Genomic DNA, 22,702 nt, shown 5'->3' with positions numbered 1-22,702 from the left:
TTCATTCATTATTCATTTCTTGAGGGCAAGCAAATGGGTTTCCCTTTGTTTGGGAGAAATGGGGAGGTGTTAGCCTAGGATCTAAATGCCTTTCTGCTCCCTTTTAGACTTATGATTCTGCACAACAGGCACAATCTACTAGCCATGTATTGTGGTCTTGCAGGTGCTGGCTTCTTCTTGCATCCCTTCTTCTTGCAGTCCCATCAAAAAGAAGAGTCTTCATCAAGGTGCCTGCTGGAGACCTATGACTGATGGATTGCATTCAGGCAGGTGGATCATAAAATTTTGCAGGCATAAACTTGGTGTTAGAGTGAACTAAAGGAGCTGAGAGCTTAAAAGGAAGGGTTTGTTTCTCACAGGCCGTGCCTATCAGCCGATTCCCCCCCCCCCCACTGTGATTTCTTTGCTCCTCTCAAGTGTGTGTTACACTTGCCCTACCATTTTAGAGGTAATTTGCACTCTCCTAGTTCATTAGCTGGCACCCCTGTCTGACCCTCTACTGCTACAGCAAGAGCAACGGCAACAACAAACGCCTTACTGTTCAAAAAAAGCACATGCAACAATAATTAATGCAGACCCTAATTGCGCCAATTCGGACCACTCAATAGTTCTAATTAAAGCCTCTCTCCTGAAGGACGCTGAAAAGTAGACGAACTGTCATCCCAGACAATTAAATTATGGAGTTACGACCGAGTTGTATTCCCACCACAACCACCTTGTGTGCAAATGTTGTTGCTGCTGCTGCTGTCCGAAAGAGTAATTGGGGGAAGGATTAAGTAGGGCTATTGTGGACTCCGAAGGGGAACTAACTGAACAACAAACAAACCATATTGTCTGGTCACAGTTTGAAACTGAGAGAGACCCTTTCGCTCTCTGCTCCCTTCCTCCATCCCTGCCATCCCTTTCCTCGCCTGACCTCCATCCAGAAAGTTGCACCTGCAAACAAAGTGCACATGTTTTCTGGTTATAAGACACCTGGACTCTACAAGCCAGTAACTGCAAAGGAGGAGATGAGGGAGTGAGGTTCTTTATTTTTTTTTATCTCTACAGTCTTGGCTCTTGGGGTCTTTTTTGTGCACCATAAATAACTCTGCAATTACATTAATTGGTTGCATATTTGTTAACGGAGTAAGTGGGGGAAAGGGGTTATAGGTTCATCCCGCCCCCACCCCACCCCTTTTATCCTTTGGTGTGATTTTATACTGCTTTCCTCAGATGTCCCCTAATCCCCCCTGCTCCCCTTCCCCCAAGCTTTTAGATTCACGCTTCTTTTACAAACAGCTTTGTAGGTACAGGGTTCAAGGGAGGAGAGCATTAAAAGTCCTTTGACAGCAGCACCCCCCCTACACACATCTGTTCTGTTAAGTTGCCTTGGCAGTGTCTATCAATCATAAGATAAAAGTTAATATATACCACAATGGGGTATACCAGAAATCTGGTTCTAGGCAATTTCTGCTTAGTGAAAGGTTGCTCTCTGTATATTGTTTGTGGCAGGAGGGGTCAAAAGAGGAGGGTAATTTTTAGAAAATATGTTTTTAAAATAACAGCAAAACTAAAGGTGTGTCTTGATTTGTTTGCAAACCAGCTTGTTCTTTTAGGAACTGGTAAATGCAGAAAAATTAACACACACACACACACACACACACACACACACACACACACACACACAAGTTTTAAAACCTCAAACATAATCATACTTGTAGTAGTATCAAAGCACTAACCAGAACTGAACAAGAAGTCTGTGGAAAGCTCACAAATAAAATTTGGTTCTGTCCTGATAAGCGCTATACCAGGAAGTAAAAGTTTACAGCACACCACCCTATTTTAGTGTCTGGAAACAGCCTCCCTTTTGTCTTGAGTAATAATAATAATAATAACAATAATTTATTTATTTATACCCCACCCATCTGGCTGGGTTTCCCAGCCACTCTAGGCAGCTCCCAACAGAATATTAAAAGCGGGATAAAACATCAAACATTGATTAAAGCATCTGATATGCTTACAGGTTCTTATGAGGGTGTGCTCTGAGCCCAGAGCCATTGGAAGTATCTTGGTCTGAGCACCTGCTTCACACTATGGAACATTATGACCAAGGTCGAGTAATCAGAGCAAACATTTCTGTCTCTTTCTCCTGATTTCAGAATCCAGAGATTCTGGCTGAGAAAAATCTCTGCCCGCCCTTGCAGCAGGAAAGCTAGACAGTTTGTGAGCCATGATTATACTGGAGCAGTTTGAAGAAAGCCTCATTTCTCTGCTTCAGCTTGCTGTACTACAGAAACGAATATGCACAGATGAAAAACTCTACAAATCAGACATTAGATACGGTAACTTGTTTGTAGGTAGAGTCAGCTGTGCTCCTCCGGTGGCCTCATTTGCTTGTTTGAACAGTGTTTTGTCTATTCCGACCTGGCCACAGTGATCCATGCAAGGGTCACCTCCAGGCTTGACTACTGTAATTCGCTCTATGTGGGGCTGCCCTTGAAGCTGTCCCAGAAACTCCAGCGGGTGCAGAATGCTGCAGCGAGGCTCCATATGGGGTCTCTGCCATGGGAGCGTATTCACCCAGTGCTTTTCCAGTCACACTGGCTCCCGGTGGAGTACAGGGTCAGATTTAAGGTGCTGGTTTTGACCTTTAAAGCCCTTCACGGCCTAGGACCCACGTACCTACGGGACCGCCTCTCCCGGTATGCCCCACGGAGGACCTTAAGGTCCACAAATAGCAACACCCTAGTGGTCCCGGGCCCTAAGGAAGTTAGATTGGCTTCAACCAGAGCCAGGGCCTTTTCAACTCTGGCTCCGTCCTGGTGGAACGCTCTGCCTCATGAGACCTGGGCCCTGCAGGATCTGATTTCTTTCCACAGGGCCTGTAAGACAGAGTTGTTCCGCCTGGCCTTTGGCTTGGAGCCAATTTGATTCCCTCCCTCTCTTTCTTTTTTCCTTTCCTTCTCCTCCTGCGATGAGGCATTTTAATGAGGCATTTTAATATTTTAATGTTTCAATATTTTAATGTTGTATTTTAATTTTGTTTTAAGTTGTAATCATTCAACTTGTTTTTATTATTGCTTGTTAGCCGCCCTGAGCCTGGCCTTGGCTGGGGAGGGTGGGGTATAAATAAATAAAAATATTATTATTATTATTATTATTATTATTATTATTATTATTATGTTTTGGATTTCAAAGTTGTATGCCGGGCAGAAATTCAACTGGGGAAGCTTTTTCTACTATGGAGAGCAAGAGGAAATCTTTCCCTATAGAATATCTATTATTGAGCTGTTGAAAACACAGGAGACCATCCGGAACAGAATTTGTCAATCATAATTTCAATACAAGATGAAGCTGCTGGCTGGTATCTGGCAAACATGGAGTTAAGCCACAATTGTACAAGGGCTAGCAGACTGCAGAACCAATCAGAATCTTAATTAAATGGGGGGTAGGTGGGGAGGAGGGGAAGTACTACAATAGCCATAAGGAACGGAGGAGTTTTTTAATATTGGGGTCTGTTACGGTATTATATATTTGTTTTTCAGAATGCTATTCATGATTAGCCTATAAAAAGCCTCAAGAATGTGAATTTTGGTGTAGAAACAAGTGGCTTAAGGCCTTTTTTAAACAAGTTAAAAATTTTATTAGTTTCTGTAGATTTTTTTTTTAAACCCCTAGTAAACTTAAACTAAGTTTAGGCAACAAGGCCTTTCCCCTGTTGCTTTGTTGTGCTGGCAGTGTAATGTATACAAATATATAGCAGTGATGCTTTTGGTGAAAAATATTGCCTATCTAGTCAGTGCATTTCAACTGTAAGAAAAGGCTGTTGAAAAAAGCAATGATGCAAATGCTTAAGGGGGAAGTAGAAGGGCCAGTTCTTCAAATAATCTGCAAAATCTAGTGATCGTTTTTCACTTTTCTCTTCAACGTCTGCTCTCTGCTCAGCATCAGTTGCAAAACAAGTGACTTTAGTTAGCACAACTTGCTACCACACATTATTAGCTTATATACTTTTTCCTTTATCTGCTCCTTTTAATTCTAGTAATGGATTAAATGTGTACATTTTAAGCACAGACATCACTACAGAATTTTTTTCGAGTAATTTGTGTGTGCTGAACCTAATAAATGGTTAAATGCTGCTACAATTAACACTGTTTGTATCCCACTTAATTTTCAAGGAATTTATGTCTTTCTTGTGTTGACCATTCTAACCCTGGTCATGATGCATTCTGTCCCAGGCAATAATTATCTACTCTGAGTAAAACTTAGCTGAATACGACCCATTGTAAGAAGAAGCTAAAATGAGGAGGGGGGAAACACAAAATTAATGGTATTGGTTGCTAGTATCTTGACCAGACACCTGCTTGACCCAACGCCATGAACAGTGCTTCTGCCTGGCTTTATTGCAGGTTTCCCTTGTGAGATGCACCCATAATTTATAAACTCTGTAGTGACCCCTGATAACTGAGATTTAAAGAATCCCTCTGTCCTGCTTTCCTTAGCATTTTCCAACTAAAATAACTTGCTTTTTCTTGAACGGTCACATAAAGCTCAACAGCACCCTTCTTAATTATTGCCTCACTGTGTTGTTGCTATAAATCACTTGGAAGCATTTGCAAATGATGATGATGGTGATGATAATAACACCACAGACAGATTTGCCTGGCTAGTTCAAATCAAGATGCAAAATCCAGCATTTTATCACCCTGGTTCTTTCCCCTGTCTCCTTAGGAACCACCAAGTTCCAATGCTGCATTGATGAAAAATGCTTCAGTGCAACTCCTAAAAGCAGAGAAACCACCTAGCCTCAACAACCCAATTCTCCCAGGGTGAAGTCTTTCCCCTAGGACTCTTGTCAACCCCCATCTTTCTTTCCCTTTAGGCTCTTACATGAACTCCAGTTGTTCACTCTGGTAGTGGCGCCTTCCCCGTGGAACACCCTCCCACCAGATGTCAAAGAGAACAACAACTACCAGGCTTTTAGAAGACATCTGAAGGCAGCCCTGTTTTGGGAAGCTTTTAATGTTTGATGCATTATAGTATTTTAATATTCTTTTGGAAGCCGCCCAGAATGGCTGGGGAAGCCCAGCCAGATGGGCGGGGCATAAATAATATATTATTATTATTATTATTATTATTATTATTATTATTATTATTATTATTATTACTGCCCCTTTCCTTCAGCCACAATGCTTGAGCTTTCTGCCCCTTCTCCTTCTGCCATAGATGATGTGTGAGGTTCTTAACTTCCCATCCAAACTTAGAACTATTACATCTATACCCAGTGCTTTTTTTTCTTTTAAAAATGTTTAGGGGTACTCTCATTTTCCTACTCATATTGAAATTCTACCCTCCAATGAGGCCTAACTTAGATTCACAAAATGTTTAGGGGTATGTATACCACATACTCTTCAGAATAAATCCCATTGAACTCCCTGCAGCTTTTGGCCCAGTAAAGGTAGTAGAAAAAATACCAGTAAGCTTTGACATTTATGCATAATAATTTCTACTTTGAGGGACCAGTCACACTAGCATATGAAACTACATAGTAGTTACCTATGTAACTGGCCACAGTGATCCATGTGATGGTCACCTCCAGGCTTGATTATTGTAACTCACTCTACGCAGGGCTGCCCTTGAAGCTGACCCAGAAACTCCAGCGGGTGCAGAATGCCGCGGCAAGGCTCCTCACGGGGTCCTTGCCACAGTATCACATTCATCCAGTGCTTTACCAGCTGCACTGGCTCCTGGTGGAGTACAGGGTCAGGTTTAAGGTGCTGGTTTTGATCTTTAAAGCCCTGTGCAGCCTAGGACTCTCGTACCTATGGGACCGCTTCTCCTGGTATGTCCCACAGAGGACCTTAAGGTCCACAAATAACAACACCGGAGGTCCCATTCCACAAGGTGGTTAAACTGGTCTCAACTAGGGCCAGGGCCTTTTCAGTACTGGCCCTGACTTGGTGGAACGCTCTGTCACAAGAGACTAGGGCCCTGCGGGACTTGACATCTTTCCGCAGGGCCTGCAAGACAGAGCTGTTTTGCCTGGCCTTTGGTTTGGATTCAGTCTGACCCTTATGTTTCCCTCCCCTTATGCTTTTGATTTATGGGCTACTATTAAAATGTGGCTGCATCTTAAATTGTATTTTAGCATGTATTTTAATAAATTGGGTTTTTTTGTTTGTTTGTCCCCATTATGTTTTATTGTAATTTTATTGGTGTTAGCTGCCCTGAGCCCGGCTCTGGCCGGGGAGAGCGGGGTATAAATAAAATGTTGTTGTTGTTGTTGTTGTTGTTGTTGTTGTTATTATTGGAAAGGTAGCAATGTCCACTTTTCATGCAATGCTGGAGATGTGCATTCCACAATCATCCGTGAGGTGACTGCCTCAGGTAGCAGGATCCACCTGGGCAACAGATTCCAATGTCAAACCTTCTTCTTCCCTTGCTCCCGATGTAGCATTTCCCTGGTGGGGAATAGAGGAGCCATTTTGGGGTCTGCTGCTGGCACCAAAATGTCTTCAGCTGGCAGCCCTGGTTTTCTTGGGGGGGAAGGGTGTCTGTGCTCAAGATGCTGTCAACCATTTTTGGTGATCCAAAGCCTCAGTTCCTTCATTTTTATACACATCAACCACTATTGACATAGGGACCACCAAGCTTGACAGATGGGACTGTGTGAACCTTTAGCAGGTTGCTTCTGATGCTAGTCCAATTGTTCTCTCCAAAATTAAATTTTTTTATCCAGAATTTTAAAAAGTTCAACCTTATTTATTACTGAAGTACTACTTCTGGGTAGAAAATGTTTCGGATTGGCCAGCCCACTGGGGGGGAAAAACGAACTGTGACTGTATCCTAACTTCAATCAAGCTTCCGATTCCTTCTTGGGGTGGAACTTTTATATCTCTACAAAATGTCAATTCTATTATTCTGTGTCCTTTGTGGTGTGTGTGTGTGAGAGAGTGCACAAATGGGCCGATTTCAGCTGCAAAACAAGCACAGAGGAAAAGTGTGAAGGCTGTGCTGCTGCCCTTTATAATTTTCCTTTCACGCCATTTATATACCGCTTGCCTGGAAAGAAAACCTCGTTTCTAAAAACAGAACCCAAAACATGAAAACTCTCGAGGAGAAGAAACCCGTTAAGAGCAGGGATGTAAAAACATTCAAAAGATTGCCCAAAAACCAGGAGTAGCGAAAGAGAGACAGGCAGGCAGATAAAGCACATCTATGTGGGGATGTGTCTTCTCACGCTTTTGACCGCGCAGGGAAGCTGTCCGTCAAGCGGCCCGGCCTCGCCTGGCCCCGCCCCAGCCGCGCGCTTTATAATAGGAATCCTTCCTCCGAATGGCATTTAACCTGTTGCAGCTGGAGGGGGCACAACGCGCTCGCTGTGGGGAACAGAAGGCGGGGGAATTCGCTCGGCTTCCAAAGGGGAGGAAAGCAGCAAGCTGAAGAAGCCACCCCAAAGCCAACACCTTCAGCCACCAGCGACGAAAGGGGGGAGTTTTGTGGCCGCGTTTTCTCCCCTTCTCCTCCTCCTCCTCCTCCCCACCCCTGACGATGCCTGCTCGACGCTGGGGCTCCGGGGCTCCTCGCTTGCTGTTGGCGCTGCTGCTGCTGGCTGTGGTGCCTCAGGTTTCTGCCCACCGCGCGACGGGGCCCCGGGTGAGTGGATGGACCTCGCTTGCTTGCCTCGCCGTTTCTGGTGGGAGGAAGAGGAGGGGGCGTTCAAGTTTGCGCCACGCCTCGCCTGGTTTAGATTCCTTCTCGATAAGGCTTGCTGGTCACTTCTAAACGGCTTGGCTGAAGCTGGGGAAAAGTTTTTCCTTTAAAGCAAGCTTTCCCCTTTCATACCTATAACTGGCTGTTGAAAGACAGCCCGAGGAAAATGTATTTTTTAAAAAACACACAAAAAACCATCACCACCAACTTACTGGTTCAGTGTGCCTTTCCTGACCCCACGTTGTTGGAGATGGAGCTCAGCCATTCTGGGGAGCTGTTTTGTGGGGCAAGTGGGAGACAGACTCCTCTTGTTTTTAATTGTTGTGGTTTGATCCCCAGGATCAAAAGCCCAGGCGCAACATGAAGGGCTAAAACTGCAGTGCGGAGAACATATGGTCAGGGAGTAATTTAGCATTCTCTTGTTAATTTTGCATTGAACAAAATTGCCTTGCTATCCAAACATAGCTTTAGGACTTTCCCCTTTTTTATGTCTCAAAGGGGGAGTAAATGAATCTGTTTGCCCTCGAGTTAAATGCCCCATAAGAACACTGATGTTGCATCAAGTCCAGGTTACAAGGGTTGAGAACTATGTTTTAATCATTTGCGAAAAGGGAATATTTTACAATTTCCAAAAGTATTTTGTGAGAGAACCAGTTGCTTTCTTTGATGTTTTAAAATTAATAGCACACCTCAGACTGGTGCAGAGTAACTCTGGATTCTAACCATTATGGCTAAAGTCCTATATTCACTTACCTGAGAAAAAGCTCCATTAATGATAATAGGCTGACTTCAAATAACAATGATAAAACAGCCTATATTAGCCAGGCATTTCCCTCCTCCTCCTATATTGTGGGGGTAGATCTGAGGAAAGCACTAAAAAGTGTCCTTACACAGTACCTCTCCAGCTGGAAAGTCAGGTATGTGTACTATATATTTTATGCACTAAATCTAATGCCCTGTTCAAGACTGGAAGGTTTATGGAGTTGAAGCTGTTACTGAGGAGAAGGCGAGAAGAACCCTCTTCTCCAGCTTGCTGGTGAACTATCTCTTAGTACTAGACTGTAAAAATGTTTTAAGAACGCCCTACTATTAAGCAGTATAGAGGAAGAAAAAAGCATCCTTCTGTCATACCTCATCTAGCCCCTTTTATGAGCAGATGTGCAGCACAACAACATCTAAAATGTGGCAAAATGTTCCAGTGCATGTCACAAATCTTTGAATTCAAAGGGCAGCCGAAAAGCAGGGTCTCTGCTCTGTGCATGGAGTGCTTTAACCTAAAGTTCCAGTGTTATACCTAAAGCACTTCTATCCCCAAGCCATTCTACTCGGTATGATGGTGGCATCTCTCTTTGGGAAAGTATTCACATGAGCTCCAGTGTTGTGGTATCTGAGGGCTTTAATTAGGAACAGTTGAGCTGAAAAGCGAAGCACACTAATCCTGATGCCAGCCCGTATAAACTGCATACGCTTGTCTATCAAACTAAATCCACGTAGACCATTTTTATATACTTGACTTTACAAGCCTCTCTAATTGCTCCCTGCACAGTATCTTTTTGAGGAATAGAACCTATTTCAAGAGACCCCTAAGCCCAATAAAAAGCAGCTGCTGATTTGCCACTTTCTTGCTACATGGGTTCAACAAACTTTTAATTTCAGATGGTGCTTGAGTTAAAGCTTCTTTTTCTTCCTGGTTTGCAGCGAACCTTACGTCCCCTATCTTTGTTGTGGAAGATCTATGCCCTTTAAAACTCTTTACTTGTTTCCTCTTCAGTGTAAAACTGTGGATTTAATGGATGTTTAACTCGTAAATCCCGTCTCCTCCCCCTTCCCAAGTGATTTGTTTGAGAAGTATGGGGATTTTATTTTTGCCTGCTCGTTTGTTAGCATGTTGAAAGTCAAAGGGGGTTATCCTATCTGATACACTTTCCCCTGACCATTAGGCTCTGCCAATAAAGCTGTCACTAGTATAAATATGCTGCGCTTTACGCTGCCATCTGCATAACAAAACATTTTTTGAATAATTCATTGCAGGGCTTTATAGTGGCTAAGCCATATTACTCAGTTTTCTCTAATCCTGTTATGAGATCTGCAGTAAGGGGGAAGATGTAAAGCTCTGGCTTGCTAAATAATATCCTCTTCAGGAATTACTTCCACTTGTTTTGGAGGTGGGGGAGTAGCAGGCATGTGAAATCAGTGCTGTAGCTTGATCAGAGTTTTGATTTCCCCCAAAATTAGAGAATGCAGAGTAGCAAAAAGTTACTGGAAATCTGAATCCACAGAATTCATTTTGTTTAATTGGAAATGATGGCATTGTCCTGCCCCTGAATCCTACAGATCTTACAGTGCTTTATCCCTGAGTGTTAAAACTGCCTAGTTGATGGAGGCAGATGGTTATTCTTAATAATAAGATTCCCCTCCTGATCAAATGAAACACTTAGTGTCATTTCTTTTTAAAGAGGCTATTTTATTCTCTGCGTATGTTATCAAGATGTCAAAAAACACTGAAAGGATTTAGATGAAGTCTGCCTCCCCTCTCATTCCATAGATTGATTCTAGCAGTAGTTACTTTCCCTAGCATATTAGGCTAGGTAATAGCGCTCCCTTTATAAATGCATGTATTTATGGAGAAGATGCTGAAAACAGGACAGCTCCACAATTCAGTTGTGTTAATGCCTGAAACTTGCCTGGAGGATTTACCAGACACCACAAGACGCTAGAGAAGAATGCCCAACATAATACATATTGTATTAGTTTACAAACTTAATCCGTTCTGGAAGTCCGTTCTTAAACCAAAGCATTCTTAAACCAAGGCGTGCTTTCCCATAGCAGCGGGGGAATCAGTTTACAAATGGAACACACTCAACAGGAAGCGGAACATGTTCTTATTCCAAGGCAAAGTTCACAAACCAAAACACCTACTTCCGGGTTTGCAGCGTTCTTAATGCAAGTTGTTCATAAACTAAGCTGTTCTTAAACCAAGGTACCACTGTATGCTAAATGGCTATGCATTCCTTCTTCCCTGTGAAGCTTCACAAGTTTGCTCCCTATGAGAAAATAACCTTATAGGCTAAACTTTCAGGCTGGATAACTAGTTTATCATATGGTTTCAAGAAACTGCCATCTACAGTCGTACCTCCTTTTGCATCTGGGATCCGTTCTGGAGTCCCGGATGCTCGACGAAAGGGACGCTTGGCAAAGCGTCACTCTGCGCATGTGTGAAGCGCAATTTAGCGCTTCTGCACATGCACGAGCAGCAAACCCGGAAGTAACCCATTCCGGTACTTTTGGGTTTGCCTTGGACATTGGACGAAATGGACCCTAAACAGGGTGGACTCAAAACAAGGTACCACTGTAATGGTGAAAAGAGCCCCATCCATTTAAAATATATCCAGCACACATCTAAAGTGCATGTCTGCCCCCAAAGAACCATGAGAACTGTGGTTTGGTAATGTGGCTGGGAATTGTAGCTATGTGAGAAAGAAACTATCATCCTAGGATTCTTTGGAGAAAATCTTATGCTCTTGATGTGCGTTCAATGTGTTTGAAATGTATGATGCACCTTGGGTTTCTCTAATGTATCACAATACTGAAACTGACTAGAAAATAGAACCTTTTTCAAGAATTTTCTGCAGCCCCTTCTGTGGAAGAGTAACTGATCCATTTTACAAAAACAAATATATATTTGTATAAATAAACTCTCACCCCTGACTATTCTGCCTTTTTAATTTTTTAAAAATACTTAAACAGTAGTGTTTCAAAACAGTGAGCTGTTTCAAAGGGGACACAACCTTTTTGTGTCATCTGGATTGTGGAATCTACTAGATAATAAATATATGTTGCTAAATTGGGTAGAGATAGTGAAACATCTGAGTTTTCTGTCCCCTATATTTGAAAGATTAACAGTTTCTGGAGAGAAGAATAAAAGAAACTTCTGGCTGTGTGTCAGCAAGAAAAGATGAAAACATAACTAATCACACTTGAATTAATCCCCCCCCTTTCTCCCACCTACCTACCTTGTCAACTTGGCTTGCCAACTGTAGATTAATTTACCTACAGTATCAGTCTGTTCATTTATATGCAGGAGAATTCTTCCATACTTTCCATCAGGCCCTTCTTGTTTGTATTTTCCCACAGTATAGTGAAAGCTTTTAAAGGTAATCTGAGCATGAGATGGAAGTATGAGATAGGCCAAAGAGTGGGATTGGGGATCGGTCTTGGCACTATTTCTGTAGAGCTCTTTTGTGTGAATGTTTATGATGGTGGAGGACTTGGGAAGCGCAGCTTCCTTGGACCTCTGCTGTAACTAGCCAGCTACCTGATAACAGCTTGCAGCATAAGGATGTACTAGACTAGAAAGGGTTTGGAAATCATCCTACCTACCTGAAATCATTGTCCCTCCCCCCTTAATGGACATAGGTCCTGCACAGGGGAAAAATTGTACATGATCATTTCCGACTTGTACAAGTACTTGTAACCAGTACTTCTTAGGCAACTGGTTCTTTGTGTATCAGTAATAAATGTAGATGAAGAATTGTTGTGGCAAGCTCATACTGCTTCTGCTTGCTTTAAAGCTCAGTGCAATGAAGAACAACTACTTTCCTGTTCCTAAGCTGGGAGAGAAGAGGTGTGGGATCCTCTTGTCACACTCAGCAGAGGCCCGCACCAGTGAATCAAGTCTTCTTGCCCTTGTGGATTGGTAGAGGCCTGTTCTTTTTCATACAAGTAGCTGCCATTCTACCATTCTTAATTATGCAATCATGCTCTTGTGGTCTCTACAATGAGGCACATAACGTTCAGGTCTGGGACCTTTAGTTCTGCGAAATAAATGCTGGTTGGTAATACCTTTCACACTGCCCTGTGTTCTCTTGTGTCTTTCTTTCTCTCTCTCCCCCCCCCAATTCCTTACCAGGAGCCTAATATATTTTATTGGTTGGGACAGGTAGGAAAATACTGTTCTTACTACATGCTGTAGAGATGTTTTAACCCCTTTCAGGAGAAAAGCACAACATAATATTTGCCTGCACATCCTAATTTTAAAACTTTGCTTAGGTTTATAAATAGCTTATGAAAGTATGTGCTCAGTGTGATTGTTCTTCCATTCGATGTGGTGTATTGACTAGTGTACCTAAATATGTGAGGCAGTTCATGGTTTCAGTACTAAATACTATCTTGGCCAGTTAGTCATAATAAATTCCTTTCCTGCGGTGAAGTGATGACTAAAGTCTTCCTTCTCATTTCTTGTGTTGGAATTCTGTTGCTGCTTCAGGGTTGGGTCCAACTCAAAGTAGACCCATATACATTAATGCTTTTGACCATTAATTTTAGTGGGTCTGTTCTGAGTATTACCAACACTGGATACGGCCTCCATTGCTTGCAATACATTTAAACTGTGTGCTTGTGGGTTTTAGATTCGGACTTTGCAACCACAAGAAATTACCCAGCATGGGTGACAGCTCTACACTTCAGCATGTATTGGCATATGCAACTAGTGTTCAAGTAGCTTGTAAATAGTTTCTTACTCTTCCTTCCCTGCAGGCCTTATTGTACAAAACCAAAAACAAATGTTCATGTTTCTAGAATCATGATACGCAGCTCTTTAACATCTTCCAAGTTCCAATGTGTTTTCTTAAAACCCTGCTCCCTGCAAATAACAAGTCCACAAGCAAGCAGTAAATAAGATTGTGCCCAGCCCTGCAACATCACTTATGTGGAAGAGATGCTGTATGGATCAGAATTATTGCAGATGATCTGCTAAAAGGTTTGTATGAGAATTTAAGTGTTTGGAAGGACCCAGCACAGATTATGTATAAGCAAATTAAAAAATATTTAATGCCTGAGAGCGTAGTGCCCTGAAAAACATACGAATTCTCCTGTTAGAACACTGTTCATTCTCTGAGCAGTGAGAAGTTCAGGGATAGGGCTCTAGGGCTTAGTTTCCTTAAATAAGAGTGCCAAGGATACTTGTGGTATCTCTCAAAAAGGAAGCTGGCTTCTTCCCATTGCAAGATAATGTTGCCTCAATATGAATAATACCCAAACAAAAGATGTGAGAATCCATCAGATTGTATCTTAAGATGCAGTTTGTATTTGGGAGTACATGTGTCTTCTGTCTGGCACATATCAAAATGTGTCCTGGAGACCCTTGCGTAAATACTCTGTTCACAGAATTAATGTTAATCCCTTTCTAAGCAGAAGTTTACATATAGTGTCAACAAAAATGCAAAGCACGTGTGGCCTGACAGAATGAACACATAAGCCATACCAAAATGAGCCTTCCCATGCCCACCAGTTTGTGTACACTGAATTACCTTGCATAGAGCAACAATTCCCAAACTTATTCTGGTTGCTTATGTTTGAGAAACAGAAAGGACTTGTATGTACTTTCGCCATCTGGGGAAAACAACACTAGGAGACCTGAGAATCGGGTTGTGTTGATGAAAAAAAATGTTCCCAATATAATCTCAACAAGCTTCTTTATCTCAATTGTGAGGAAATGTTTTGACTACACACAGACACACATTTCTTCATTCTCAGGCTCCCTAGACCTAATCAACAAAAACTGAAGGACAGCCTATGAGAGGCTTTTAAATACAACAAGCAACAGATGAGCCGCAAAACTCAGCTGGGTCGTCTTGTGGCTTTGCTTCAATCAAAGCCTTATAAATTTGACAGTTGATAATAGAAAGCTGCTGTCAAGATCCAAGTGGATTGGCATGAAGTATGCATCTTGATACACACTTCATATAATCATAGAACTGTTGAATTGGAAGGGACTCAGATGGTCATCTAATCTGAACCCTGAAATGCAGGAATCTCAACTAAAATAGACATGATGGCCATCCAACATCTGCTGAAAAACCTCCAAGGAAGGAAATTCCACCACATCTCATGGGAGTCAGTTCCAATGTCAAACAGCTTACTGCCAGAAAGAGTCACAGTGGGCCATGTGTGTTTGTCCCCTTTTCTTCCCCTCCTCTCGTGCCTGAATTTAAATTGTGAATCTCCAGATAGGAAACTGGGTGCCTTCATATTGTATAGAATTGCCATGTGCCTTGAGCCCTAAGGGTAGGGCACAACATGGACTTTCCCCCTTCTTTCCCCCAGAAAGTACTCAAGGACTTCAGTGACCACAAGCAGTCAAACTCAATTTTTGTCTCCTCCACAAAACAATAAATATTCTGTTGGTGGTCTCCCATGTAAAATGCAAAACATGTGCAGCGCTGTTACCTTTACTGTGAGTTTGGATAGGCTGTGATTAGCGTGGGTGCAGTTCAGTGAGCAAACCATTGGAGTATTTCAAAACATTTCTCTAACTGGCAGAGGACATCATGGGGTCTCTTGAGTTGTGCAAATTGAAACTGATCTTATACATTGCTATCACAAAGTCCTTTTGCACCAGGAGTTCAGCTAAAGCCTGTTTGCTCTTCTCTGAGTCTCAGCACTCTGACCCCCCATCCCAAAGCAGGAGCTGCACAAAATACAGACACTTGGACAGAATATAGCTGCGCTGAAATACAAGATAACTCCTTTTAGTCATTTATGCTGGAGGAAGCTTATAGAAACCTGCTCCAAAGCGAGAGTCCTCAAGGATCTGCAAGAAGAACTAGCACAAGAAAAAACAACTGCATGAAGAGTGAGACTGTCTAAAAGCTGAGCTCATTAAGCACTTGGATCGTCACACAGATTTGAAATACTTCTGTTCAATTATAATAAATCAATGGAGACTTTAAAAAAGGGAACCATTTCATGCAGCAGGAACAAGGTGTATAATAAGTTGTCCAGTAAAATGATTATGCTCTCGTAATAAGAACATAAGAACAGCCCTGCTGGATCAGGACAATGGCCTATCTAGTCCAGCATCCTGTTCTCAGGGGCCAACCAGATGTGCATGGGGAGCCCACAACCAGGACCATAGTCTTCTCCTCACTTGCAACTCCCAGCAACTGACCTAGCCGTTGTGGCTTGTAGCCATGGATAGCTTTGTCCTCCATGAGTTTGTCCAATCCTCTTTTTAAAATCATCAAAGTCAGTCGCCATCACTGCCTCTTATGAGTGAATTCTGTAGTTTACAATGTGCTGCGTGAAGAAATGCAGTAAGTCAGCAATTTGCATGGAGGTTATGTTCAGGGGATTGCACTTAATGCCAAAATTGTGTATAGTCAAAATACAGTGGTTCCTCGGGTTACAGACGCTTCAGGTTACAGACTCCGCTAACCCAGAAATAGTACCTCTGGTTAAGAACTTCGCTTCAGGATGAGAACAGAAATCACGCAGCGGCTGCACACCGGCAACGGGAAGCCCCATTAGCTAAAGCGGTACCTCAGGTTAAGAACAGTTTCAGGTTAAGAACGTACCTCCAGAATGAATTAAGTTCTTAACCCGAGGTACCACTGTAGATTGGATTCAATGGCAGGCAGGATTGCCAAGGTCATTTTCCCAAGAACCATTGCCCCCTTTCTATCCCTGCCCCTGCACATAAAGCTGAATGTTCACAAGTTAAATGCGCATAAGTTGCTGGCTTACTGTACTACCTTTTATCTGCCTTGGATCTTCAAACATTCAGATTCATTGAATGCCCCTCTATAATGCCTCCTATTACTCACCTGAGAATCATAGAATTGTAGAGTTGGAAGGGATCCCTAGGGTCATCTAGTCCAACCCCCCTGCCATGCAGGATTCTTTTTGCCCAACATGGGACTCAAACCGACAACCCTGAGATTCAGAGTCTTGTGCTCTACCGACTGAGCTATATGCTTATAACTTTAAAAGCCCCAAATGGTTACAACATTTACACATTCCTTAACGACTGCTAGAATAGAGACATAAAATAATCCTGGTCTACTAGTCAGTTGGAAGAGGGTTGCAAGCCATTGTGGGGTGAGGGTTTAAAATACCAGTTGCATTAGTGTTAAGTTACTGTTGCCTCTGGTTATTGTTACAAGGAAAGCTGTAATGGCTTTATCCTGAAATTCAAAATATATGCTGGAAGGTTAAATGGAAAAACCACTGCTAAGTGCAGAGCTACTCTCTTAGCACAAGATGTCTTTTCTTTACCTTTTCTTCCCCTGTAATGTGTTGTACAATTTACTTTCTGCCCTGACATCAGTATCTAAGTGTTTCCTTATAAGGGAGGAACCAATTATGTGAGGAGGAGAAACATACAGCATAAGGTGAGGATTTTACCACTTGGCAAATGAGAAGAGCTCAGCTTATATCACTCAAATGTTGTGTCTCCTACCCTAAATTCAAGACCTGATTTATTTCATTTCTTGGCTGCAAATATTTCTTGGTTACATTTCTTAAATGCTGTGTATTTATAGGAAATTATCTCCAGGTCAGAACATTTATCTCCACTAGGAGACAGGTGATGGATTAAAGCAATAAGTGTAGCATTAAGAACCAGTCACTCTTAAGTCAACAGATGGAGATGTGATATTGGGCAGAGTGAATTTCATCAACACATGCTGCTGTGCAACCAGTGAGTTTCAGTGATCCTGTCCCTGCAGCATCCTAAAGCACCATGTGTACCTACATCCACATATTTACTCTGCAAACATGAAGGACATAATAAAATTTTAGTTTTGGACTAGAATTGTGAATTGTTCATTATGTATTGGTGCTTCTGACAACATTTTAACGGGTCATGCAAACAAGCAAAATGGTTGCTAAACAGCAAGTTCATTAAGCATCAGCAGACACACTAAATTATTGTCTCTGTGTGCAAAATAACTCTCATATGGAACAATATGCATAGTTAAGGGGCTTGGTACTGCCTTAGTTGTGTTTGTGATGCGGTGATCATCATGCTAACTCTGCTTGTCTTTGATCTACCAGGAAACAATGCTAGAATTGGCTTGATTCCTGGGCAAATCAAACAGAAAAAAGCAACATTGACCCATTAATATTACTACTTGGCAGTACCTTTAAGATGAAGCCATAAAGAAAATTTGGCACCCTTGAATTTGAAGGGAGAAATGTCAAAATGCTTATGGGTCGTAGCCAACTAAATTCTACCCTGAGGAGACCCATTGAAATCATTAGCCAAGACCATTAATTTCAGCCAGTCTGTTTTGACTATGACTGCTGTTGGATACAACCCTATACTGTGGTACCTCGGTTTAAGAACAGCTCTGTTTATGAACTATTCTGTTTACGAACTCTGCAAAACCAGAAGTAGTGTCCCGGTTTGCAAACTTTACCTTGGTCTAAGAACGGAAGCCGAACAGTGGAAGGGTACCGGCAGTGGGAGGCCTTATTAGGGAAAGTGTGCCTTGGTTTAAGAACAATTTCAGTTTAAGAACGGGCTTCCAGAATGGATTAAGTTCGTAAACCGAGGTACCACTGTACAGCTTTGTTTATATGAAATAGCCTGATGTTGTGTTAATCCACGGTACCTTCAACATTTTGATATTTAGACAGCCTGTAGCTTGTGGAGATCTGCATTGTTTACTTAGTTTAAAAGCAATGCATTAGTAATTTTGTTTGTGTATAAATTGACTGGGCCAAGTAGTCATGATGCCGCCTTAGGAGGATTTAAGGAAAACACACATGAATGCTAATGATGGATTAAGTTACAGCTGTAAAGGATGACTGTGGCAATAAAGCAAGATGGTGTGCTTTGATACATCTATCTTTGATATAGGCTTGCTGCACATTTCAGCATCTGGTCGCTTTGCAAATGAGGTCTCAGTTCTCCATTTGTAGATTGGAAAAAAGATACTAAGATAACTTGGGCGGCAAAGAAAAAGAATAGATGCCATGCTTTTCATGTCATACACACAGATGATAGTATCGTTTGGCTGTGAGCTCCTGCCCCAGCTCCTTTGTTTTCTATCTCTCACTTCCTCTTCCTTGGTTGAATGATGATAATCAGTCCAAATTTGTTCTTTCTGCTGCAGGGAAGTTCTTTGAGTGCTGATTGCAGCTTCACAAAGGCTTGCCCAAACTGCTCAGTTGTAGGTTATGATGTGCATTGTGCACAGATGAGAGCTCTAAATAAAGTGACCACCAAACCTCTCCCCCCCCCCCTTTGTCTGGACAGACCTTTCCCAAGCAAAATCCTAAAAGTGCTTCCAGCTCCTGAGCAGCTGCAAGAAACCTGTTTTTTCTCACAGACATTAAAAGTTCTTTAATCAGTGTTTGTTGTTTTTGTCAGCAGTGGTGCTGAGGTGTGGAGAGAAAGAGCAGATGCTCTTGCCTGGCAAATTTAGCTATCTTCTGACCTCTCTTATCTCACCTCTGCTGCCTTCCCAGGTCAGAGGAGGCTGGAGTTAGTCCGGGAAGCAGCTATAAACGTGCACCTGTGTAAATGCATGTTCAAAAGTAAAGGGTTTAAGTCCTCTTTTGAATACTTCAGAAAGGCTTCCTGTAGCAGGAATTTGTGCATTTAGAAGAGAGAGGCTACTGCAAAATCCTGTTGTGGGCTCAGATGCTGTATTATAGCAGCATTCAAAAGATCGTTGAATCCTGAAACTTAGGTACAGAGAGTAAGCCTAAAGTATTCAACACTGCCCTTTACCTGCTTGTTTCCACCTCCACAGAATCCACTATTCTATTATCTAAAATTGGCCAGTCCTGAAATAGTAGTAGTAGGGGGTGGGGGTTACGTAAAGTATCACAAGTGCTTGCTTTCTCTGTACACTTGATATTGGGCCTCCAGAGATTACAATCAAAAGCTGCAACTGTGCCATTTAAAAGTGGTGATTTACATGGAGAACAGGTAGCTCAAGAAAATGAGCCGCAATTGACAGTGATATATAAATATATTGTGCTGTTAAACACATTCAGAACTGGCTGCCTGTTTGAGATAGGGTGCTTATTTTATGTGGACCCATGATTTGACACACACACACCCCCGGCAGAGGAGAAACTCTTTATCCAGCCTTAAATACATGTACCTCTTTAAAATGCTGCTGCAAAAATACCTACATAGCTATGACCCTTCCTCAGCTTTTCAAAATGTGGTATGCAGTGCTCTTTTTTTGGTAAAAAAAATGAGGTGCTGATACTCATACCTTGATAAAAATGCAGCGGGCACCAGCACAAAATGGCTGCCATGGGCAGCAAGGAAAGAGGTGATGGTACTATGTACCAGTGAGTACTAGTGCAAAAAAGCACTGGCAAAAAAAGCAGGATAGGCAATTTTATACATATTTTTATTTAACACCTGCACCATTACCAACACACTGCAAAAAATAAAAGAAAATCCCCAAACCCTGGAAATTTGTGTAATGTGTTTGTTTAGGCAAGAGGCAAAATCGTAGATTAAAAGGGGCAGGGGAACATATGCGGAACCATGGCCTACATTGCATGAAGTGTAGAATTCATGTGTCTTCTGTCAGCTCTTGTTTGTATAGGCTTCCTCCACAAGAGTGAGTTGGCATAGAGAATAATTTGATTTTAAATCTGTAGAGCTTAGGGTTTTGGTTTTGAAAATGAAGTAACTGTGCACAGATGCACACTTCAGAAATGCCTGCTTTGGCCAGGCCAGCAAGCCTGGAACTTTGTGTGTTTTTAGCAGCTTTGGACTTGGAAAACATCTATCAGATTTATATACCTGTTCTCTTTAGTTTTGAAAGAGAGCCTATGTGGTGTAGTGATTGGAATATTCAAACTAGGGTCTGGAAAACCTCGTGTCAGATCTATTTAGTCTTGAAGATTGCTGGGTGACATTTTGCTAGACACCTTCTGTTTGCCTAACCCACCTCAGAGTTGTTGTGAAGATAAAGAGTGGGAAAATCACATATGTCAACTTGAGCAACTTTCAGGAAAAGGGGGCTATAAATGTAACAATAAAGAAATACATAAAGGTTTACACAACTGTTGCACCAATTGTAAGAACTGTGTTTACAGCAGTGACTCTGACTTTTCCTCGTGGCGCATGCCGCTATCCACATGCTGGTCTCTTGGGACGGTTCTGACGTAAATTTAGTTGGATCCTTGGGGAAAAGTGATAAGGTAAACTGAAGGAAATGCTGAGACTTTCACCTTTTGAATTGTGTCTTTGTAAGTGCGCAGAAAGCTTGCATTAGTGGACACTACAGTGCTCTCTTAGGCCAACAGTTATCTGAATCCATTGTTTATTTTATTTCTTTATAAAAGTATTTATATACCATAAAAATTGAAAGCAGTTATACACACACACAAACGAATGACAATAAAACAAAATAAGAGGCCATTAACTAACTATCATGGAAAGGTGTGTTTTTAATTGCCTGCATAAGCCTGGTGGAATAGAATAAGTTTTAGCAGGTGTTTAAAGATTGAATCGGGAGGCATTTGGTCAACGACAATAAAGGCTGTTTCATGTTGATATCAAATGGGCTTCACAAACTTGAGGGACAGCCAATGACATTCTGGAAATGATCTCTATGGTTGAGTTGGGATGTAAGGATTCAGCTGGTCCCTAAGGTGTCCTGGGCCTAAGTCGTTCAGGGTTTGGTACATTAATACAAGGGCCTTGAACCTGGCTTGGTAGTGGATGTGCAGTCAGTGCATCTGTTTTAACAGAGGCATCCCATAGCACCAGTCATGCGCCCCCACCAGCAGCCTGGCTGCCACATTCTGCATCAGCTGGAGCTTCTGAAGGGCAGCCCCACATACAGTGAATTGCAGAAATCCAGTTTAGAAGTGGTCAACACAGTGGTCAGGCTATCCCTGTCCAGCAGTGACCATAGCTGATGGACCAGACAAAGCAAGGGAGAATATCTTCAGAGAGGATATATATGCAAACACATTAATAACGCTAGAAAAAGTAAACAAAATGTATTAAAATTCACAGTACTTCATTTTTTATTTTTTATTTAAAAAAAACATATATTTTACTTCCTGTTTTTCACCTTTAGTTTTTAATAAGTGATCGTGACAGAGACCCGCAATGTAACCTCCACTGCTCCAGGTCCCCAACCAAGCCCCTCTGTGCTTCAGATGGCAGGACATACGAGTCAATGTGTGACTATCAGAGAGCAAAATGCAGGGATGCAAGCCTGAGTGTGGTTCATCGAGGCAGATGTAAAGGTAAGGAAATGAAAGTGGCTTTATTGACAATGGTATGGGAGTGTTTTGTCTTTTTTCTTCAGACTGTAAGTTGATTCTTGCATTACGCTAGATAAGCACCTCCTAGGATTATCTGTATTTGCAAATAACAGTTTGTTGATGAGGAAATGGCTAGCATTATTTATTTCAACAATTTGTATACAGCTTTGCACTGTATTCTTCACACGGTGCATATTCATCCATCCATTCATTCATTCCCTGCCTTTTCCCTTGACAGAGCCTCAAGGTGCTTAAAAGATAAGATAGCAAAGTTATATTAATGGAGTGTGAAGGGATAAAAGTGCACTGTGAGTGAGTTTATTTTACAGGCTGTATTTCATTCACTCCATTTTGGTAACTCTGCAAGGTGTCCTCCTGCTTTTCCATTTTCAAACTCTGTTTTCCTCCTTTAGAGCTGTTTCTTTTTCACCTCAGTGGAACAGCTATGCATTCCCCCAAATGTAGGTGACCAATTATGTAACTGTTCAGTAGCTTGGCCACTTACATGGATTGCTCTAGACATTTTCTTTTTTATGGACTGAAGGTCCTCTGGAGGATCAACTTTAACCCTTCCCTTTACCCATAATAATGCCTCTCCATCAGATTCTTCTCCCGCCCTTCCTCTGCTGCCAAATTGCAGCACAGGAGGCAATGATGATTTGGAGTTCAGTGACGGGGGTGGAGTATTTAACCCCCTCCCCCATATAATGGTTTCAATTTAAAAAATTTCTCCCATCTAGGGGTAGGGGATAAATTTGCTTCTTTATGCATTTAAACCTGACTCCATCTTATTTTCACTTTCTGAAAGAATATGTGAACAAATATGCAACTATCATTCAAAATTCATGCTTACCCGAATTTTGTGATGCTCTCCAAACAGATGGTAAAATACATATTTTGATCGGCAGAGAAATGAAATCATTAGCGAACATAAATATTAGCAAAAATGCTTATAAATGTGTACATTAGTCAA

The 22,702-nt window shown here is 41.9% G+C and overlaps 2 protein-coding genes across 3 annotated transcripts in view; one reads left to right on the top strand and one right to left on the bottom strand.

Annotated features, from left to right (window-relative positions):
- CCDC177 (coiled-coil domain containing 177) overlaps window positions 1–22,702 on the bottom strand; it is a 230,764-nt gene that overhangs the window by 148,261 nt on the left and 59,801 nt on the right. The window lies entirely within an intron of this gene.
- The window catches only part of SMOC1 (SPARC related modular calcium binding 1), a 62,731-nt gene continuing 47,327 nt past the window's right edge, over window positions 7,299–22,702 (top strand). Inside the window, exons 1-2 of one of the 2 annotated variants that reach the window (XM_082225770.1) lie at window positions 7,299–7,638; window positions 21,540–21,711. In XM_082225770.1, coding sequence (XP_082081896.1) covers window positions 7,534–7,638; window positions 21,540–21,711 — 277 coding nt within the window. In that variant the 5' untranslated portion in view covers window positions 7,299–7,533. The remainder of the gene's footprint in view (window positions 7,639–21,539; window positions 21,712–22,702) is intronic. The other variant, XM_082225771.1, reaches the window with a different exon arrangement.

The sequence above is a fragment of the Podarcis vaucheri genome (genome assembly GCF_965113315.1).
Source record: "Podarcis vaucheri genome assembly, chromosome: 1".
Lineage (NCBI taxonomy): Eukaryota > Metazoa > Chordata > Lepidosauria > Squamata > Lacertidae > Podarcis > Podarcis vaucheri.
This window is presented reverse-complemented; position numbering and strand designations above follow the sequence as displayed.